At 41.5% G+C, this 16381-nt stretch overlaps 2 protein-coding genes and 1 long non-coding RNA gene across 7 annotated transcripts in view; 2 read left to right on the top strand and 1 right to left on the bottom strand.

The window, feature by feature from the left end:
• tex14 (testis expressed 14, intercellular bridge forming factor) overlaps window positions 1–11317 on the top strand; it is a 33546-nt gene extending 22229 nt beyond the window's left edge. For 2 of the 4 annotated variants that reach the window (XM_032533067.1, XM_032533068.1), the window contains exons 10-23: window positions 803–981; window positions 1887–2038; window positions 3217–3407; window positions 4457–4607; window positions 4723–5504; window positions 5653–5737; window positions 5844–5934; window positions 6628–6761; window positions 7167–7288; window positions 7529–7919; window positions 8818–8917; window positions 9111–9200; window positions 9770–9881; window positions 11013–11317. In XM_032533067.1, coding sequence (XP_032388958.1) covers window positions 803–981; window positions 1887–2038; window positions 3217–3407; window positions 4457–4607; window positions 4723–5504; window positions 5653–5737; window positions 5844–5934; window positions 6628–6761; window positions 7167–7288; window positions 7529–7919; window positions 8818–8917; window positions 9111–9200; window positions 9770–9866 — 2565 coding nt within the window. In that variant the 3' untranslated portion in view covers window positions 9867–9881; window positions 11013–11317. The remainder of the gene's footprint in view (window positions 1–802; window positions 982–1886; window positions 2039–3216; window positions 3408–4456; window positions 4608–4722; window positions 5505–5652; window positions 5738–5843; window positions 5935–6627; window positions 6762–7166; window positions 7289–7528; window positions 7920–8817; window positions 8918–9110; window positions 9201–9769; window positions 9882–11012) is intronic. The other 2 variants (XM_032533069.1, XM_032533070.1) reach the window with 2 other exon arrangements.
• ska2 (spindle and kinetochore associated complex subunit 2) overlaps window positions 11252–16381 on the bottom strand; it is a 7927-nt gene continuing 2797 nt past the window's right edge. The window contains exons 2-7 of one of the 2 annotated variants that reach the window (XM_032533104.1): window positions 16208–16300; window positions 15522–15698; window positions 15246–15320; window positions 14843–14885; window positions 13100–13226; window positions 11252–12315 (exon numbers count right to left, since the gene is read on the bottom strand). In XM_032533104.1, the coding sequence (XP_032388995.1) occupies window positions 12189–12315; window positions 13100–13226; window positions 14843–14885; window positions 15246–15320; window positions 15522–15698; window positions 16208–16300 (642 nt within the window). In that variant the 3' untranslated portion in view covers window positions 11252–12188. The remainder of the gene's footprint in view (window positions 12316–13099; window positions 13227–14842; window positions 14886–15245; window positions 15321–15521; window positions 15699–16207; window positions 16301–16381) is intronic. The other variant, XM_032533105.1, reaches the window with a different exon arrangement.
• LOC116700169 (uncharacterized) overlaps window positions 13463–16381 on the top strand; it is a 15117-nt gene continuing 12198 nt past the window's right edge. Inside the window, exon 1 of the long non-coding RNA XR_004334582.1 lies at window positions 13463–13523. This is a non-coding gene — a long non-coding RNA (uncharacterized LOC116700169). The remainder of the gene's footprint in view (window positions 13524–16381) is intronic.

Below are 16381 nucleotides of genomic sequence, written 5' to 3'. Positions count from 1 at the left end.
GTGATACATTTTGAAAATAAAACTTGTGTTTTGCTTATTATTAATATTTGCTATTACGAAACACAATTTTGGCTGTTTATAGCATTATATCTTTTATTGTGAAAAAACACTAAATAGTAATTTTGACTATGTATTGGTATAAAATTTACGGTGGTGTAAGGTGCTGGAAAAAGCTTTAAAATGGACCTTGAAAGTGCTTAAAAAGTGCTTGAATTTGACCTTGGAAAAGGTGTACGAACCCTTTCTGTCCCAGAAACATACTGTTTGATTTATGTTTCCATCAGGAACACCAGCCTGAAGTTACAGTTTGTGTCATTTGCAAGTTATAGCAATGGAAGGAAAGCTGTAGCATTCAAGGAGAAGTGACCAAAACAATCACGGAAATTGACCTAAAGGCATTTTACATAGAAACCTCTACAGTATATACACCGTAATCAAATCAAAAGCATCACTGAATTTCATTTGTCAATAATTCATTTGAATTCGGGGATAAACTCCTTGCGATGCACCATTTTGTTTTCAAGAGGGTTTCAAAACATGAAAGAAGAAAGATTTAAACATAAATATATGTGTAAAGATGATAATGTATTAAGCAATGCACCAAAAACACAAAATAATACACATAGCAACATTAACAAGGATGTACGCACATTTATGATATTTACATTTATGCACATTCATTTTCATTCGGTCCAGCAATACTGGACAAGTAAAATCCACAAGTAAATTATGGATCTGTGTGTGTGTGTGTGTGTGTGTGTGTGTGTGTGTGTGTGTGTGTGTCTGCTCCCTGTCCCTGCAGCGTGCAGAGTTTCCAGTGCTGCAGGACATGTGGCTGCTGTCAGTGATCTTGCAGGTCTGTGAAGGTCTGCAGTACATCCACAGAGGAGGCCTGGTGATGAGGGCCCTGTCTTCCCACAGTGTGGTCCTCACAAAGTTCACAGTAGCCAAACTAACTGGTTTATGCTTCATGGTCCCCAGGTAGGCAGGCCCAAGCCTACACCAAGCGCAATGTATCCTTGATGGAGGAGGTACAAATTCAACTTCCTGATTGATGAAAAGTGTTTCAAATAAATATCTGAGAATTTAGAGTAAATTAGTTTTTTGTTGCCTGATTCAGACCGAATGACCATTTCAATGTTTAGTCTGATTAATGTCAGTACAGGGAACAAAAACACTATTATTGTAGCTGTCAGCCATGGCCAGTTACAAGCTAACAGGCTAACAAACAACATAAACAAATAATAGACGCTAAATACACCTACTACACGTCTGCTAGATGCAGATTTTTGGTGCACAACAGACTCCTTATCTGAGTCTGAATGGCGCTGGGTTCAGACACGCTGAAAGTATTGTGCAGATTGTGGCCAGGTCTGAGCAGCCCAATTAGTTACCATGGGCACCGGAAGAAAGTGGGCAACACTTTGGGGCCTTAGGTCTGAACCTGCTGTGAGGCTCAAACATGTATGGCTGAGTCTCTCAGATGTTTCTAGCCATCTTGCACTGCTCCTTCACCAATTAACCAAGCGCAGTGGAAGGCGGGTTGCAAGGCCAGATCCAGAATTTCTCAATAAAGGAAAAACCAAAACCATATTAAAAACAATGTTGTACATGGCAGAGTATTTCTACAAACTTTAGAACATGGTGGGGGGCATCAATGTCAGTGCCAGACAGTTGTTGGTCTGTAGTGAATAGAAGGTACCATGAATGGAAACATGTTATTTACTTTGTACAGTAGATTAAATTAGATGGCATTGTAAATGAGACAGATGTGATGCAACAAACCTGATGAATATTTCCCAATAGTTGAAAGGGTCTCAAATCCTGATAAATACGTTTTTCACTGCACTGCTGGGAATAATCATATTTCTTGTATGTGTGTCCAGCAGTCAAAGTACATGTGTGAAACCCCCCATGCACACAGTCCTGCCCCCCAGCCTCTACAGATGGGCTGCTCCAGAGGTCATTAAACAGCGGCCGTGCACAGAGCTAGCGGACATCTACAGTCTGTGTGCTGTGATCCAGGAACTCTACACAGGTAGCTCTCACTTCCTGCCTTCTCATTTTGGACGTCAACAATGTATGTCAGGGAATATGTTGTTGCCTTTCCTATTGTGAGATGATTTCACAGTTATTGTGGTCTCAGAAAATATAGAATTGAAACAGAATTGAATTTTGTAAATAACATGGTGTGTTTTTTGTGCTTTTCCCTTACTCTATTAAATGAAAATTAGCCTAATGAACTTAAAATTGAACAGAGAGTATTCCAACCAGGAAATTATGACGAATAAATCAAGAGCAGGGGCAGGGAGCAGGAACTTTCTGTAGTTGTGGGATATACGTATATATACCGTAATTTCTCAAATAAAAGCCGGGGCCTTTATTTTCCTGAACCGCAGAAGTTACACGGCTTTTATTTTAAGCAGGCCTTTATTAGAGGCAGGCCTTTATTTCTAATGAACCCTGTAAATGTAGCCTACCAAATATTTATTTCAAATACTGGTACAACAGTTCTGCTGGTAGCAGTATCTGATTAACATTACAGACGTTAGCTAGCTAGCTTTGTTTCTAGCTTTCTTTTCCTCCCACCTCCACCTAGCTCGCTGTGCTCTGCTCCTGTCGGCTCATCTCGTCAGATCATCCTTCTGTTTCTTACAGTTTCGGATCCTTCTGGGGTCAATTTTGAAATGTCTCGCAGCTTTTTCACCAAACTTTAAAACTCTTCTTGTTTTGTTGTTGAAAGGTCCGCCATTTTCTGCTGTCACTAAAACGAGACCCTTGTTACATCCAATGTAGCTGCTGCCATCTGTTGGAACCTGTTTGTTACTACACACTACACTTGGCTGAGTAACACATACAGCCGCACTGACTAAAAGACCTGTAGGAAAATAATACTTTACATGAGTGACATAACCCAGACACAAATCATGAATATATTGTTGAATCTGTTCAATTAAATTGGTAGAAATGCACATTACGGTAAACTTGAATGCACATTATATGAAAGGCACTTGGGAGATTATCCACACTATTTTTCTCCCGACCTTTATTTGTCCGTGTTAACCACGCCCCCGGCCACTATCAGAGGCCCGGCTTTGAATGAACAGTCTTTATTTGAGGAATTACGGTAATATAATACATGTAATATACATATAATAGGTGACAGTTTGTTCAAATAGATAACGTTAGTTTCCAACATTTCATAAATCGTTTCAGATTGTGAACCATGGGACACAGTGGACCTGACCGGAATAAAACAGGCAATGGATGCAGGACGGGCCCTGGCAGTACACAGCAGCATTCCACAGCCTTACTATGATGTGGTCCTGAAAGGCCTGCAGCCGCACCCACGGGACCGCACATGCAGCCTCCAGAGCCTGCGCTACATGCTGCAACATGACATCAAGGTAGCCTCACTCTATGGGTTTCTGTCTCTGCAAGGTCAAGGTGTGTGTATGTGTATTTATGGATTCATTGTTCTGCGCTTAAGGACAAGTTTACAATGTTTTAATTATATTTTAAAACAATATTGGCATGCCCATTTGTACATTGAAACCAATACATTGATTGCTGTAATTTCCCCCCTGTCCACACTGCCTGCAAAGAGATCCTTTCCGCAAGCACTTACAATTGGACAAAATCCACAGTCCTCATTCTGTGCAAAAATGCAATCTAAAGTTCAATTGCAGCTGATATGAGACTTTAGCAATCTGAGTTTAAAAAAAGAAATAATAAAGCAAGTGGGTATCTTCCAAAGTCTGATTAGTATGAAATTTCCTCTTTGTCCTTCCACAAAAACTGTTACACAGGGACAGTAACCTATTAACAGACAGTATTAACAGACTAGGGTTTCTCGATTGTGGTAAAAAGCATAATAACAATTACTTTGTTAATATTAAAATTAGGATTCTTTAATATGATTTCTCATTCACTTTTGGAAAGATGTTGCAATTGTTGAATTTTAAAAACTGTAAAACAGTTCATGAAATCAACAGTGAAAACACCTTGAACAGCAAATTTTCCCTTCAATGCTTTTCCCGTTTGAACTTTTCTTTCTCATCCTGTACACAAGACACAGTAAGAGTTTACATGCAAAAGGTAATGTGCAAAATAATTGTTTTTCTCAATGACTCTGTCTTTGTTATCATAATCACGTTTAAAAAGGTGTATTAATTGCAGAGCCCTATAACAGACAACAGATTACAGCAACAGTCTCCTCTTCAGAAACCAGAGTGAATGAAAGAATATAAACCTTAGCACCCATTATCAACAATATTCATGAAATATTTTTGTTTTTAATGTCTCAAATAATAATTTCTAAAATGCACCTGGGATTATGTAGAGGCCTGCAACAAATATCAAAGATTGAGTTTTTACATGACGCCAAACATTTCCCATCCTGTGCTATGATCCTGAGAAATGCCTTTACATGATTGTTTGTATGTGTGTGCTGCAGAGGTTCTCCCTGGAGGAACAGTTGAGTGGTGGCCTGTGTGCTTACCCAGAACCAGATCTGGGGCCATCTGAAGTCCAGACCACAGCAGAGCAAACCATTGTGGGGGAACTAGTACAGAGCGGTACTGAGCACAACACACAAACATGGACATGTAGGGTTCACATGTATCAAAAAAGATTGATATTGCGTGCAAAATATACTAATGTGCTTCAGACAGGCACACAATTCCTCACTAATTGATTATAAAATTCCTCCGTCTCCTTCAGTTGCCAAGGCAGACACAGTAGTGGGAAGACAGCTGTACAGAGGAGAAAAACCAAAGCTGGGGAGGGACAGAGATGAATTTATGGAGGGAGAAACAATTCTCCATCACGTGTACCCTTACAAAGACATGCTTCATCTACATGCTGAGATTGACTCAGTTAGTTTTGAGGAAGAACCTGAACCAGAGGCAGGCATAGACAAGGAGCTAGTGGAGCAGCTGGATAGCCTGAAACTGATCTCAGATCAGCAGATCAGCACCATTGCAGTCAACCTCAAAGTGTCCCGGGAGCTGCTGCAGCAGGCCAACAGGAGCCTAGACACAGTGGAGAAACACCCCCAGCTGGACCACCCGTGGTTAGATTCAGCGACCCGACTCAGAGATGCTCCTTCTTATATCCACACCGACGCCTCTTGTACCTCCTCCCTTTCTTCCTTCTCTATGTCCTCCACGAATCTTTCAGGAGTTAGCGTTGCTGTTGGACCACGTTCAAAACATTACTGTCTCTTACCGCACAAGGGAGATCAATGGGGAAGGAATCTGGAGGCCCAGCTTCTGAGCAGAGATTGGGAACTGCTGAGCCAGGAAGAGCTGGCTTTATGGCTGAATCGCTATCCAGCTGACCAGCAGCAGTATGAGGAGGGCTGGTCGCCACCTTGGCTTTCCTCAGGGTGCTACATGACGGAGAGCCGTTCAGTAGCTGATCACAGCACGGAGGAGCTGAGCCAGTATAGATCAGCTCTGGACAGCAGCTTTCTCAACATCGTCTCTGGGAAGAAGCAGCAGGTACATGGGTTTACTCAACAAGACTGTTTTACAAATGTCAGACACACATCTCCATACTGAGTTTGTTGTTCCTTAAGGGGTTGGGAGTGAGTGTCTGCCCGAAGCCAAGCGGTTTAAGTAAGAGTAAACTGTGAAATGTCTCCTCCAGAAATCCAATTCACAAGAAAATGCAGACATGGAGGTGTGCAGGCCAGCAGCTAGTGGGAGTTTACTGCTAGATACTCACAACACCAGTAAGACATTGATATTTCCTGCCACTGAAGTGTGAAAAGAATGTGTGAAGACAATGTATGCGAACCGGTGTAAATGTTTAACTCAGTTTCAATGTTTTCTCCCCAGATTATGAGAGCTTTCCTAACAACTCTGAAAAAACACACTCTGATCCTGAAATCAGTGTAACACAGGCTCTGTATACACCCAACACTAACACGTAAGGACACTGATATGGACCTAAGTGCTATATGTTGTAAAGTGTATTTAGGATTTATATGGGATTGGATGAGGTTACATGGAGTAGTGTGTGAGTGAAAACAATTAATAATTAAGGCACATCTACAGCACGATAAGGCCAAAGACAATTGTAGGAAAGGATGTGTGCGGATATATAGGATGGCCCTGGTTCCTGGGGTGTCAGTCAAAATGCAGGATGTCAGGAAGGATTAATAATTTTTAAAAAAACACACATAAACAATGCAGTGAAAAATTTAGCAATTGCATACTGTAAAGAGTTGGCCTACTGATGCCTGCAAAGTAAATGTTTACATATAGGGAAGGGGAACTTCGGGGGGGGGCAAATATGAACTTTGATCAGATATAAAATGGGCTGCTAGTAGCACATATAACACTGTCCACAATAACATCTAACTTTCACTGTCTAAGAGAGAAACTGGTCTGCTAATCCCCTCCAAGTCTATTAACAACTATAATCACTGTGGAACAGATAACAGCATATCAGCTTAACAACAATATTAATAGGAGCATATCTGTGCTGACACTCATACAATGAACTTAAAAACAATCTGGTGTTCACTGTGTGTGTGTGTGTGTGTGTGTGTGTGTGTGTGTGTGTGTGTGTGTGTGTGTGTGTGTGTGTGTGTGTGTGTGTGTGTGTGTGTGTGTGTAGGGCTCACTTTGACATGGCTGGGCTGGCTGAACTCTCCAGCATCTCATACTCTCCAGCTCAGCCTCAGGAGAAACTCTACACTATCTCTGTAAGCGGGCAAGCCCCACCTTGTAACAGTACCCCACGTAGCCCAGGTAAGACCACACACAACGTGCACTATAATGAAAAGAACCTCTATTTTTCACATCATTTGACTTGGGTGTTTACACCCATAAATGTTTATGCATCCCCCCAAGTAGAAACCCACTAGTAATAACAGTTGGAGATGGATCACATATCTAGAACATTTAAATCTAAAGAAATGCTAGCTATGCCCTTGTAACTTAGTTGTCACACAGCACCATACTGTAGGATCAACATCAAGGAGAGTAGATGGACAGGAGGGGAGATACAAGAAGATTTACATTTACATGGCATTCAAGAAATCACTACTTTACTGGAGGAGGACGACTGTAACCTGCCTACTTACGTGCATTCCAGTAAAGGAGAACATAAGTCACATAAGGTCTTTCCATGTTGCTCGTGTTGTGTTTTGACAGATGTATGCCGGAAGGTGATGACAGGAATGATTGAGGCCAATCTTGCGGACTCCCCTGCCTGCAGCCACCTCAGCTCTGTGTATCTCAGGACTGAGAGTTTCACCACACCAAGAGAAAGCTGGGTAAAGTCACTCATTTCATTCACCAGTGTAGGTTTCTGCAGAGGACTCTGGATTGACCCAAAGCATTCTAATGAAGTGTTAACCTGCCTCCTTTTAATTCACTCCAGCTACAACATCCCATACTATATACTGCATGTCTTACATATTTCTTTTGTGTTGGTTCTAGAAGATTAGAAATGACACCAAGAGAAAAAGTTCTCAAAGCTGAGCCGTATTTGCTGTTACCTGTCTATTCTTCAGCCACCACCGTTCGACGTAGACCCAGCCAGCCAGGAGGAAGGGCAGCCAGATACTATATCTCCCACCTTCATTGGAGAGCATAAGCTAGAACAGGAAGAAGAAGAAGAAGAAGAAGAAGGAGGAGGAGGAGGAGAAGAAGAAGAAGAGGAAGCAGTAGTGTCTGAACTGGACCAGATTGGAGAGAGGCAGGAGGAAATGGATGAAACTAGTCAACCATCTTCGGAGGCAGAAGAAGTGGACAGGGCAGAGGACGAGCTTGAGAAAATGGATGAAGGACTGCAGATGGTCAAAGGGTGCACTGAAGAAGAAAAAAACATGGACGAGGAGGAAGGAAGGCATGTTGAAGAAGGTGGTGAGGAAGAAGAGCGTGGCTGCTGTAACACACAGAGAGGTGAGAAGTGTCCGTGAAAACCTGCGTATGCAAGTTTTCGTGCATACTCAACGTTTATACATGAGGCCCCTGGTCTGCAGCATTACACATTTTGGAATAAAATTATGATAACATATGGCTGCTCCATATGGAAAAGATCATTGAACACGATTACTCATTGTCTTTTGGAAATATGTTGCATTTAATGAACTTAAAAAAACAGTGATAACAGTGAAAAAAGCTAGAAACATAGATTTCTTTTAATACTTTTCCTTTTGAAAAAAACTTATATTCAAAATAAAAGACAAAATGAGAGTTGACTTGCAAGACGTAATGTGCAAAATAATCGTTCTTGTTGATTATTCTATTTTTGTGACCATTAGGAGCCAAAATCAATAGGGAAAAAAAGCTTTTAATGTGAAGCAGCAGCAAAGTAGGTTAGCATTAACACTAACTTCATCCAACAGTAAACATGGAGGCTCATATCAAAGATGTAGAATTTCAAACTGACAATGCAGACCATCCAACAACTGGGTTTGATTGAATGGACATCTTACAGTTTGTTGGAAAACAAAACTTCCAATATTTATTTTTTAAAAACAAAATTAGTAGTGTAATTTCATTTCCTCTGACCACTGTATAGATGCTTGGAGATTTATGCATTCGACTTTGTTTTAAAGATGTGGGGTCAGAAGTGGAGGATAAAGAAGATATTGGTGACAGGAGGAAGTAAATAACAGGATTACGTATATGGCAATGGGGAAGAAATGGGACAATGCCTTGGTTAAGATCAGTATGAAAAAAGACATGACAGTGTAACAAATACTCAATCTGGCCTTTAGTTGAATTGGGAATATTGTGTCAAGTATTGTTTACTGAACAATAATTCCAAAAGTCATAGATTGATTTGTCCATCCAGGTGAACTTGTTGCAGACACAGTGTTTGCAGGTCAGAAAGAAGAGCTCAGGGTGTCTCTGGGGTCACAGCAAAGCCCCAGCTTATTGGAGGACACAAAAAGGTGGGTGACAGTAGCTGTTTGTTGCATGAGTGCCAGAACCTCCACCCACTCCCGATTGTGCCTTTTTAGTCTCAATGATTTCAATCTGCTTATCTGAGTTATCAACACATAATTCCAGGTTCATTCAGATTTTAACGCCTGTACCTAAGTCCTGGTAATGCACCTACTGTCTGTGTGTGTTCTCCTTTTTCAGAGCCAATTCGACACTAGATGATGTGCTGCAGGGCTTTGTAGTGGAGGGCACCAGAAAGAGCCCAGGAGCAAGTGGAAGGGTTGCCACATTGTGAGTTTTAAGTACCGACAGACTGGGCATGACTTCATACTACTAAAAATCTACTTATTTCAAATGCAATTTCAATTCGTATCCTTACTTTTTTCAGTTTGTTTTGCTAATTAAAGACAGCACAGTTAATCAGGCAGAAAAGTCAATTATTTTGGGGCAACCTCTAGCTCACCAAGTAGAGTGTGTGCCCTACGTGGGCTGAGGCCTTGGCAGCGGCCCGGGTTTGAATTTGACTCGCAGCCCTTTGCTGCAATCATGCCTCCTCTCTCTTTCTGTCTTCAAGCTATCCTGTTGATTAAAGGCCATAAAAAGCAATCTTAAAAAAAGAAAAGACAATTATTTTCTCAACAACATTTCAACACTTTGTACCTGGCACTGGGGCATGAGCATGGCATGGCAGTGTTACTTGCTGTCTAACCCTGGAATTTCACCAGGCGCAGGTTGCTGACTGCTGCCACCAAAACACAGCACAGACACGCCTGGTGGAGTTTAGCACTAACACTTTAGTCCAGAGCAAAGTCCAGAAAAATAGGAAAAGAAATATCCTAACAGAGTGCCTCCCTCGCTAGGTGTCAGCTGTTTGAAGGTCAGACTGGCGATGATGAACACCCAGCAGGAGACCATGCACACAGAGTCAGCTCCAGTGCTGACTCAGCCACCACCTGAAAACAGTCTCAACTGGTAATGTTTAAAGTGTGAATGTGAAACACCAGGAGCCAGGTGCATAAAACTCAGTGTAGATTCAACCTGTGTGTACGCACAAAAACAGAAATATGCATACACATTCTACTTTACACTATTGGATTCATAAAGCCACACATACACCTGAATCGGTTTCATAAATGTCAATCATTGTGGAGCTGGATGCATGTGCACAGGCCTCATTTAAATGGCACAGGTAGCTAGAAATAGATGTTGTAGAAACGCTTTGGACCGTTTTGGATGAATTTGATACAGGTTATTTAAACAGCATATGCCGTTTGAATATTCTGAATTAGGCCTTTTTTCAAAAATAGCAAGAGTGCTGGTGTTATTCGGGTTTTAGAAGCTTCCAATCCACGGGCATGTGTACAGCACATTCGCAAAATGCGTCTGAATTAGGGTTTTTACCGCAGTTTGAAACAATTTACAGCTTCTTGCCTGTTTAGGACTTACGGTTAGCTTGGTGCGTTGCTATGGTTATTGTTCACAAACCAACCAGCCATTAGTTTGCTAAGGCTGCTGTAGAGATGCATGGCCAAAAGAAAAGTCCACATTTCTGGTTGAAAGGCACCCATCTTTAAACATTACATTATATACATATTTTGTGCATGTAAACATTCATTGTTTCATTTGCTTATTGTCAAATCTGATAAACTGCTCCACAATTCAGGATAAAAATGGCGGCAATATTTAAACACCCTAGCCCCAGGGGCATAAAACATGGGAAAGAAATACCAGCATTTCTGTTGCGGCTTGTAAATACACATTATTTTGGACAGATTAATAAAGCTGTGTGTACACATGGTTTCTGTATAATTTCAGCCTTGTGTCAGCAGTTGTCATTATTTATAGCACCTTAACAATATGACAATATAACAATTATCACATTTATCCGTCAGCTAACATCACTAGCAAAATTTAAATAACCATCATCATGCGTATTATCAATTACTTTGGTTTCTAGCGCCCATTTCAAAACAGACTTTCAAGTGCAAGACTTTGGTGCCAGTAATGATATATATAAAAAAAAAAAAAATGCACTCCAAAATCTCACTGTGGTTTTTAATTCATTTCCTGTGCCTTTTCCACTCTGTATGTTTGTGAATACAGGAGGACTGTGTTGGAGCAGCACCACACTCTTCATGAGTCAAATCAGCAAGGCAAATGTTCTTTTATGTTACTAGTGTGGCTTTTACAGGGAAGTTGTGTTCATAGTGCACTGTTACTAGTTTGATGTTTTTAAGCAAGGTTTGTTTTCCTGCATCTCAGAATGTTACGCTAACAGCTTCTAAAGCTGTGCATAAAATAACTATTAATGTAATGTTTCAAATCACAGCTGTATTCATTTGAATTGTTAAAAGCACTTTAATGAAATATGTTCAAAGGTTCTTTTGATATAACAGATTGTTTCCTGTGCAACAGATAGAAAAAAAAAAGTCCAAATGACTCACCGGGCTCCAACATTAGAGCCATGTGAAGAAAACACTTTCTGCAAATGTTTTTATTTTACATTGTGCTATTTAAGGATATGCAAATAAAAGTGATATACAAACACACACCGTCTGCACAATCCCCCCACTTATGGTTGACCTTTGTTTCCTGTGACAGCCTCTCCTCAGAGGAACACAGGCCCAAGCAAATATGTTGTATGCCATTTAATCTTCAACATTCTGAATTTCAGTCTACACACCTGAACACTGACCATAGACATGTAGGTGAATATGACTGTTGGCCCGTTACTGGCATTAGTAATTCTCCTTTTGGTTCTGTATTTGTTGCAGAAACATATCCCCTTTGACTGATTGATACAATCAGACTGCTGTCTACAGTAGTACAGGAATAACAGTATCGCTCATATGCAGACATATGAAGACATTTATAGAGAATTGACATCACCAGACGTCCGCGCATTTATATCAACTCAGATTCCTTGACTTAGTTCCAGAGTTTAAAGAAGATGTCACGTAATAAAACAACATACAGATAGGAGCGGAGTAGGAAACATTTCAATTCTTGCCCTTGCCATGGTTTCAAATCTAATGCTTTTATATACCTCGGTTAAAATCCTGATCAAAGAATAATCGGCATCCGGACTGAAAATGTGACCTCTGGTGCCCTGGATGCATCTGGTCTGGCCCCCCTGGTCTCCTCCCTCTGAGAACCTCCGCAGTCTGATCCTTCAGCAAGCTCCTTCTGGGACAGGTGGGACAGGTGGAGGAGCGGCCAAATCCAGCACAGCCAGTAACAACACCCACCCTCTCAACAGTGTCCATTGGTTGATTCAGCTCACATGGCGAGACGAACGTGGCCTTTCCTGTCCAACTCGACTAAAGAGAGGTGCTGCAGGACCTTCAGCTTGGCATCGCTCACCTTCATCTTCAACTGCTTCATCTTCTGCACACTGAGGGAGCCGCTATAGAGGACAAGAGGAAACAGACAGACACTGATCTATTCAATCGAATGATGCAGCACAAGACTCTTTCTACTAAGTTTTAATTAAGACCTGTTTTACTGGAGCATCAGTCTTGTCAACAGATTTATGTGTTCTTACAGGGCATACACACAAAAAAGTAGCACAAGTAGACTTTTTGTTTTACTGTTTTCCACCAGCTCTTTATAGATCTCAACGTTTACGAGCGCACTTGAAGGCAGCTTTATTTCACAGGAGAGAGAGAGAAAGAAAAGAGAGGAGCGAGACATGGCGAGTGCTTTGTTGTTGGAGGAAACATTCAGCTGTTACACAAACTCCCAGGCAGCCCCGTGCTTGTCTTTAGCTTTTTTACCCTCGTAGTGTTGTCAAACATTATCGTGGCAGCAATAGAGGCAGTGAATTTTCCCGTTTCCTGTACGGGACTCTCACCCACGCCTCAAAACACCCCCACAAGTCTGATCTCCTGTTACATGATTGGCCACCACAGTGTGACGTGGGGGTTGCGTTCTGTCTAAATTTTTCGCCGGAGGCACATAAACAAAATTCAAATTCCAAATTCCTATTCAACATTAATGGAAAGACTGTCAGACGCCATCTGAATGCCATCTTATACCCAAAACCTCAAAAGTAGTTTGAGGTCCCCTGTTGAAGATGCATCACTTGAGAGTGAATATGAACATGTTATTGTGCATATGATTGTTAATAACCATAATAATAATAATCGATTGTTAATTGTTGTTAATAATCACTGCAGTTGCTCTCCAACCTGTTGTCGCCGAGGTGCTGCTGCAGTTGCTGGTAGAAGACGTTGAGGTCCGCCAGCTTGATGTTGGAGCGGACGCTGAGGGGAACCGTCTCCAACATGGCTTCACTCAGCTCCTCGTAGTCAGAGCCTAGGGATGGACACACACACGGAGACGTCAGCCTCACAGCTCAACTCTGACGGAGGAATATGTCAACTGCAGAAGTACATTCCAACCGATCTGAGGTGGAAAACATGCTTTTTGTACAGCAGTAAAGGTCAGTCACAGTATTACTTATTTCCATGATTTATTTGTTCAGGTTTTGAGGTATCTGTCTGGGGTTGGATTTTAAACAATAAATAGTCCAGAGAAAGATCGTGCAGCACAGGACCTTCACCCAGGAGACCGGGGATTGTATCCCGCGTGTCACGTTTACTAAACTCAACTGTCTCAACTGTTGCTTTTTTCTGGCACTAACGCCAAGTGGCGTGTATGTGTACGTCAGCGTAGATATATGTACGTGAATAGCTCAATGCGTACAGATGACGTGCCACTCGGCTTAAGAAATTTGCCGTGCATGTTTATGATGCAATGTGTGCCTGCTCTACCAACTGAGCTAACTCGGCCACTACATATTTTTTTAAAGGTGTGATATGCAGTATTTTCCTAAATAAACAATGTATAGACTTAATACAAAAGTAATCCATCTCAATTATTACTTATGATCCACTCGAAGTGTGCCTGGATTATCTCTTCTTATTTTGCTGTGTGCGGGATGCTTCTGGCTGTCAGCAAAGAGCCTTTTGGCCCCACGTGAGGGGGTGTAAACCTCAGCCAATAACAGTGCGCAGGGAGCGCAGCATGTTCATATTTCCAATACCGCCGCTTTGTCACGCCAATTGTTATCCGACACTCACACACAAGGCACCCTGTAGCATTTGATGATGGTAGTAGAAAAAAAGGTATATACAAATACATTCTTTATGTGAAGTACCTGACAAATTACACTTCCAAAATGGCAGGCAAAGATCTAAGTGTGACAGTAGAGGCCCTGGAGGCAAAACATTCATCTTGTTGAGCCTCTAGAATTTAGATTTACCAGCTGTGATTTCAGAATTATTTGTGCAAATATTTATTAACTTGTGGGTTAACAAATCAGCTTTTTCTAGGCTAACAAAAAACAACTAAATTCTTATGGACCTGTAAACCTTTTACAGACTGTAGAATACTGACCAAACCCTGGAAAATGTGCTATACACATGGAGCGCTGGCTGCCAACAAAGTGTATTCCTCTCTTGAGAACACTGGGACTAGACAGCAGACATGCTGAGCTGATCGTTAATAGCTGTGCTAAAATTCTCAAAATAACAATGCTTACATGTTGATTTCAATATAAAGTTTACCATGGTAACCATCTTAGCTTACTTGTGTTAGAATGCCAATATTTGCTAATTGGCACTAAACACAAAGTACAGCTGAGGCTGATGGGAATGTCCTTAGCTTTGTTGGCATTTGGTCCCAAACTAAAGAGTCAGCCAGAGGAACATGTTGACCTGTTGATGGCGCCAGAGGAAAAGCCAGAGGATCACTGAAGTTAGCACAATTCATCCTGAGGGGAACATGAATGTCGACTATTTCATAGTAACCCATCTCATCAGTCTAGATTAGGTCGTGGACCGACCAGCAGGCAGACTGACTCTTGCCGTCTCTACAGTATTCTAGATTATTCAGAGCGCAGTGGAAGACTAAGAAGGTAACAGACTCACTCAGAGGTGGCGGGGGGCCTGAAGCCTCTACAGCAGTAGGCACCTGGGGAAAAACCAGCAGAGGTGATCAGTGTGATAGACTGTGGATGCTAACTGAACACTATTACAGGTAGTCCTGCTTCTTTTTCTACATAATGACTTCTTTGTTGCAATGAATTGCTAACATTAGCTAAGGTCTTAAGGCATATGACACGTAGTTATTTTGGTTTAGATATGCCAAATTGTAATAATATAAGTGATTATTGGTCAGACTATATATTTTTATTATTATTCAAACTAAACATATTCAAACCAACAAAAATGACAAGGGGAAATACAGTTGGAAAGAAGAATTATAAAATAAAGAGTTATAACAATAAAGAGGCGCGATTTACTTCATAGGCTGGAACTGATTGTGTCTTACCTCTGTTGAGGTCTCACTGACCGCGGTACCCAGGAGCTCTGCTGCCTCCTGCTCCGACGTTGTCAGCGGTGGCACCTGCAGCACGTCAACAGACACAGTCAACCGCTTGTTGCTGCAGTATATTTATAGATTAATGAGAGGAGGACATGATTCCTCATGCATTAGGACAAGGCATCCCCACATTTCCACAAGATAGAATATGAAACCATTTCTGTGTATATAGGAGGAGTTCATGCAATGGTGTGTGAGCAGCGATAGTGGTGTTTGTGTGGGTACCTCCACATCAGCAGTCTGCTGGAAGTGTTGAACCAGCTCCATGGCACTGCTGAGCTCGTTCCTGATGGAGTCCATGGATTCTTTCTGTGCGGCTGCAATCTCCTTCACCTGTGAGCACAGCGCTGTGTGTTTGGCCTTGATGGCCCTCAGATTCTCCAGCATCAGCGCCGGGTTCTCCTGCAGGCACAGTGTCTATTAGGGCTCAACGATTTGATTTACTTATTGTTCAAGTATTATAAGACAGATCTAACATGTGATGGAGCATTTTAACATGAGACACCATTGCAACTGCTCTATATTATTCTAACTTAAGCTGTAACAGATAAATGTAGTGGAGTAAAAAGTTTATATTATATATTTCTCTCTGAAATGTAGCCGAGTAGAAGTAAAAAAGGGACATGAAAAGAAAAAGACTCAAGTACCACAACATTTGTATTTAAGTACAGTACTTGAGTAAATGTACTTAAGATACATTCCACCACTGGTTTATATTGAAGGTTATCAGCCAGTAAGTCACCAATAATTAGTTTTTTAGAAACAGACAATGGCCCATAAATATTTTCTGCGTCTGAACTACAGGAGCTTTTTTTAAATGTCCTGCAGACTGCAGATGGTGTTAGATCAAACCCTGTCTTTAGTTGGGTGGAAATGTCAGCAGAAATAACAGCTGTGGTTTCAGTTATCACCTCAGCGGGACATCCATTCTCTGCAGCGTTGTTGATGAAGTCCAGCTTCAGCCGCTTCTCTATGTACTCCAGGTCTGCCTCGGACTTCAGGAACTGCAAAGATACTCAGCTTTACGCTTTGCTAGTAGGGGCGGGGGGGGGGGAAAGATTGATACAGCATAGTGGCAATACTGT

This window comes from Etheostoma spectabile, chromosome 13 (assembly GCF_008692095.1).
Source record: "Etheostoma spectabile isolate EspeVRDwgs_2016 chromosome 13, UIUC_Espe_1.0, whole genome shotgun sequence".
NCBI classification, from domain to species: domain Eukaryota; kingdom Metazoa; phylum Chordata; class Actinopteri; order Perciformes; family Percidae; genus Etheostoma; species Etheostoma spectabile.
The sequence above is the reverse complement of the archived record's forward strand: the minus strand, read 5'-3'. Positions and strand labels throughout refer to the sequence as shown.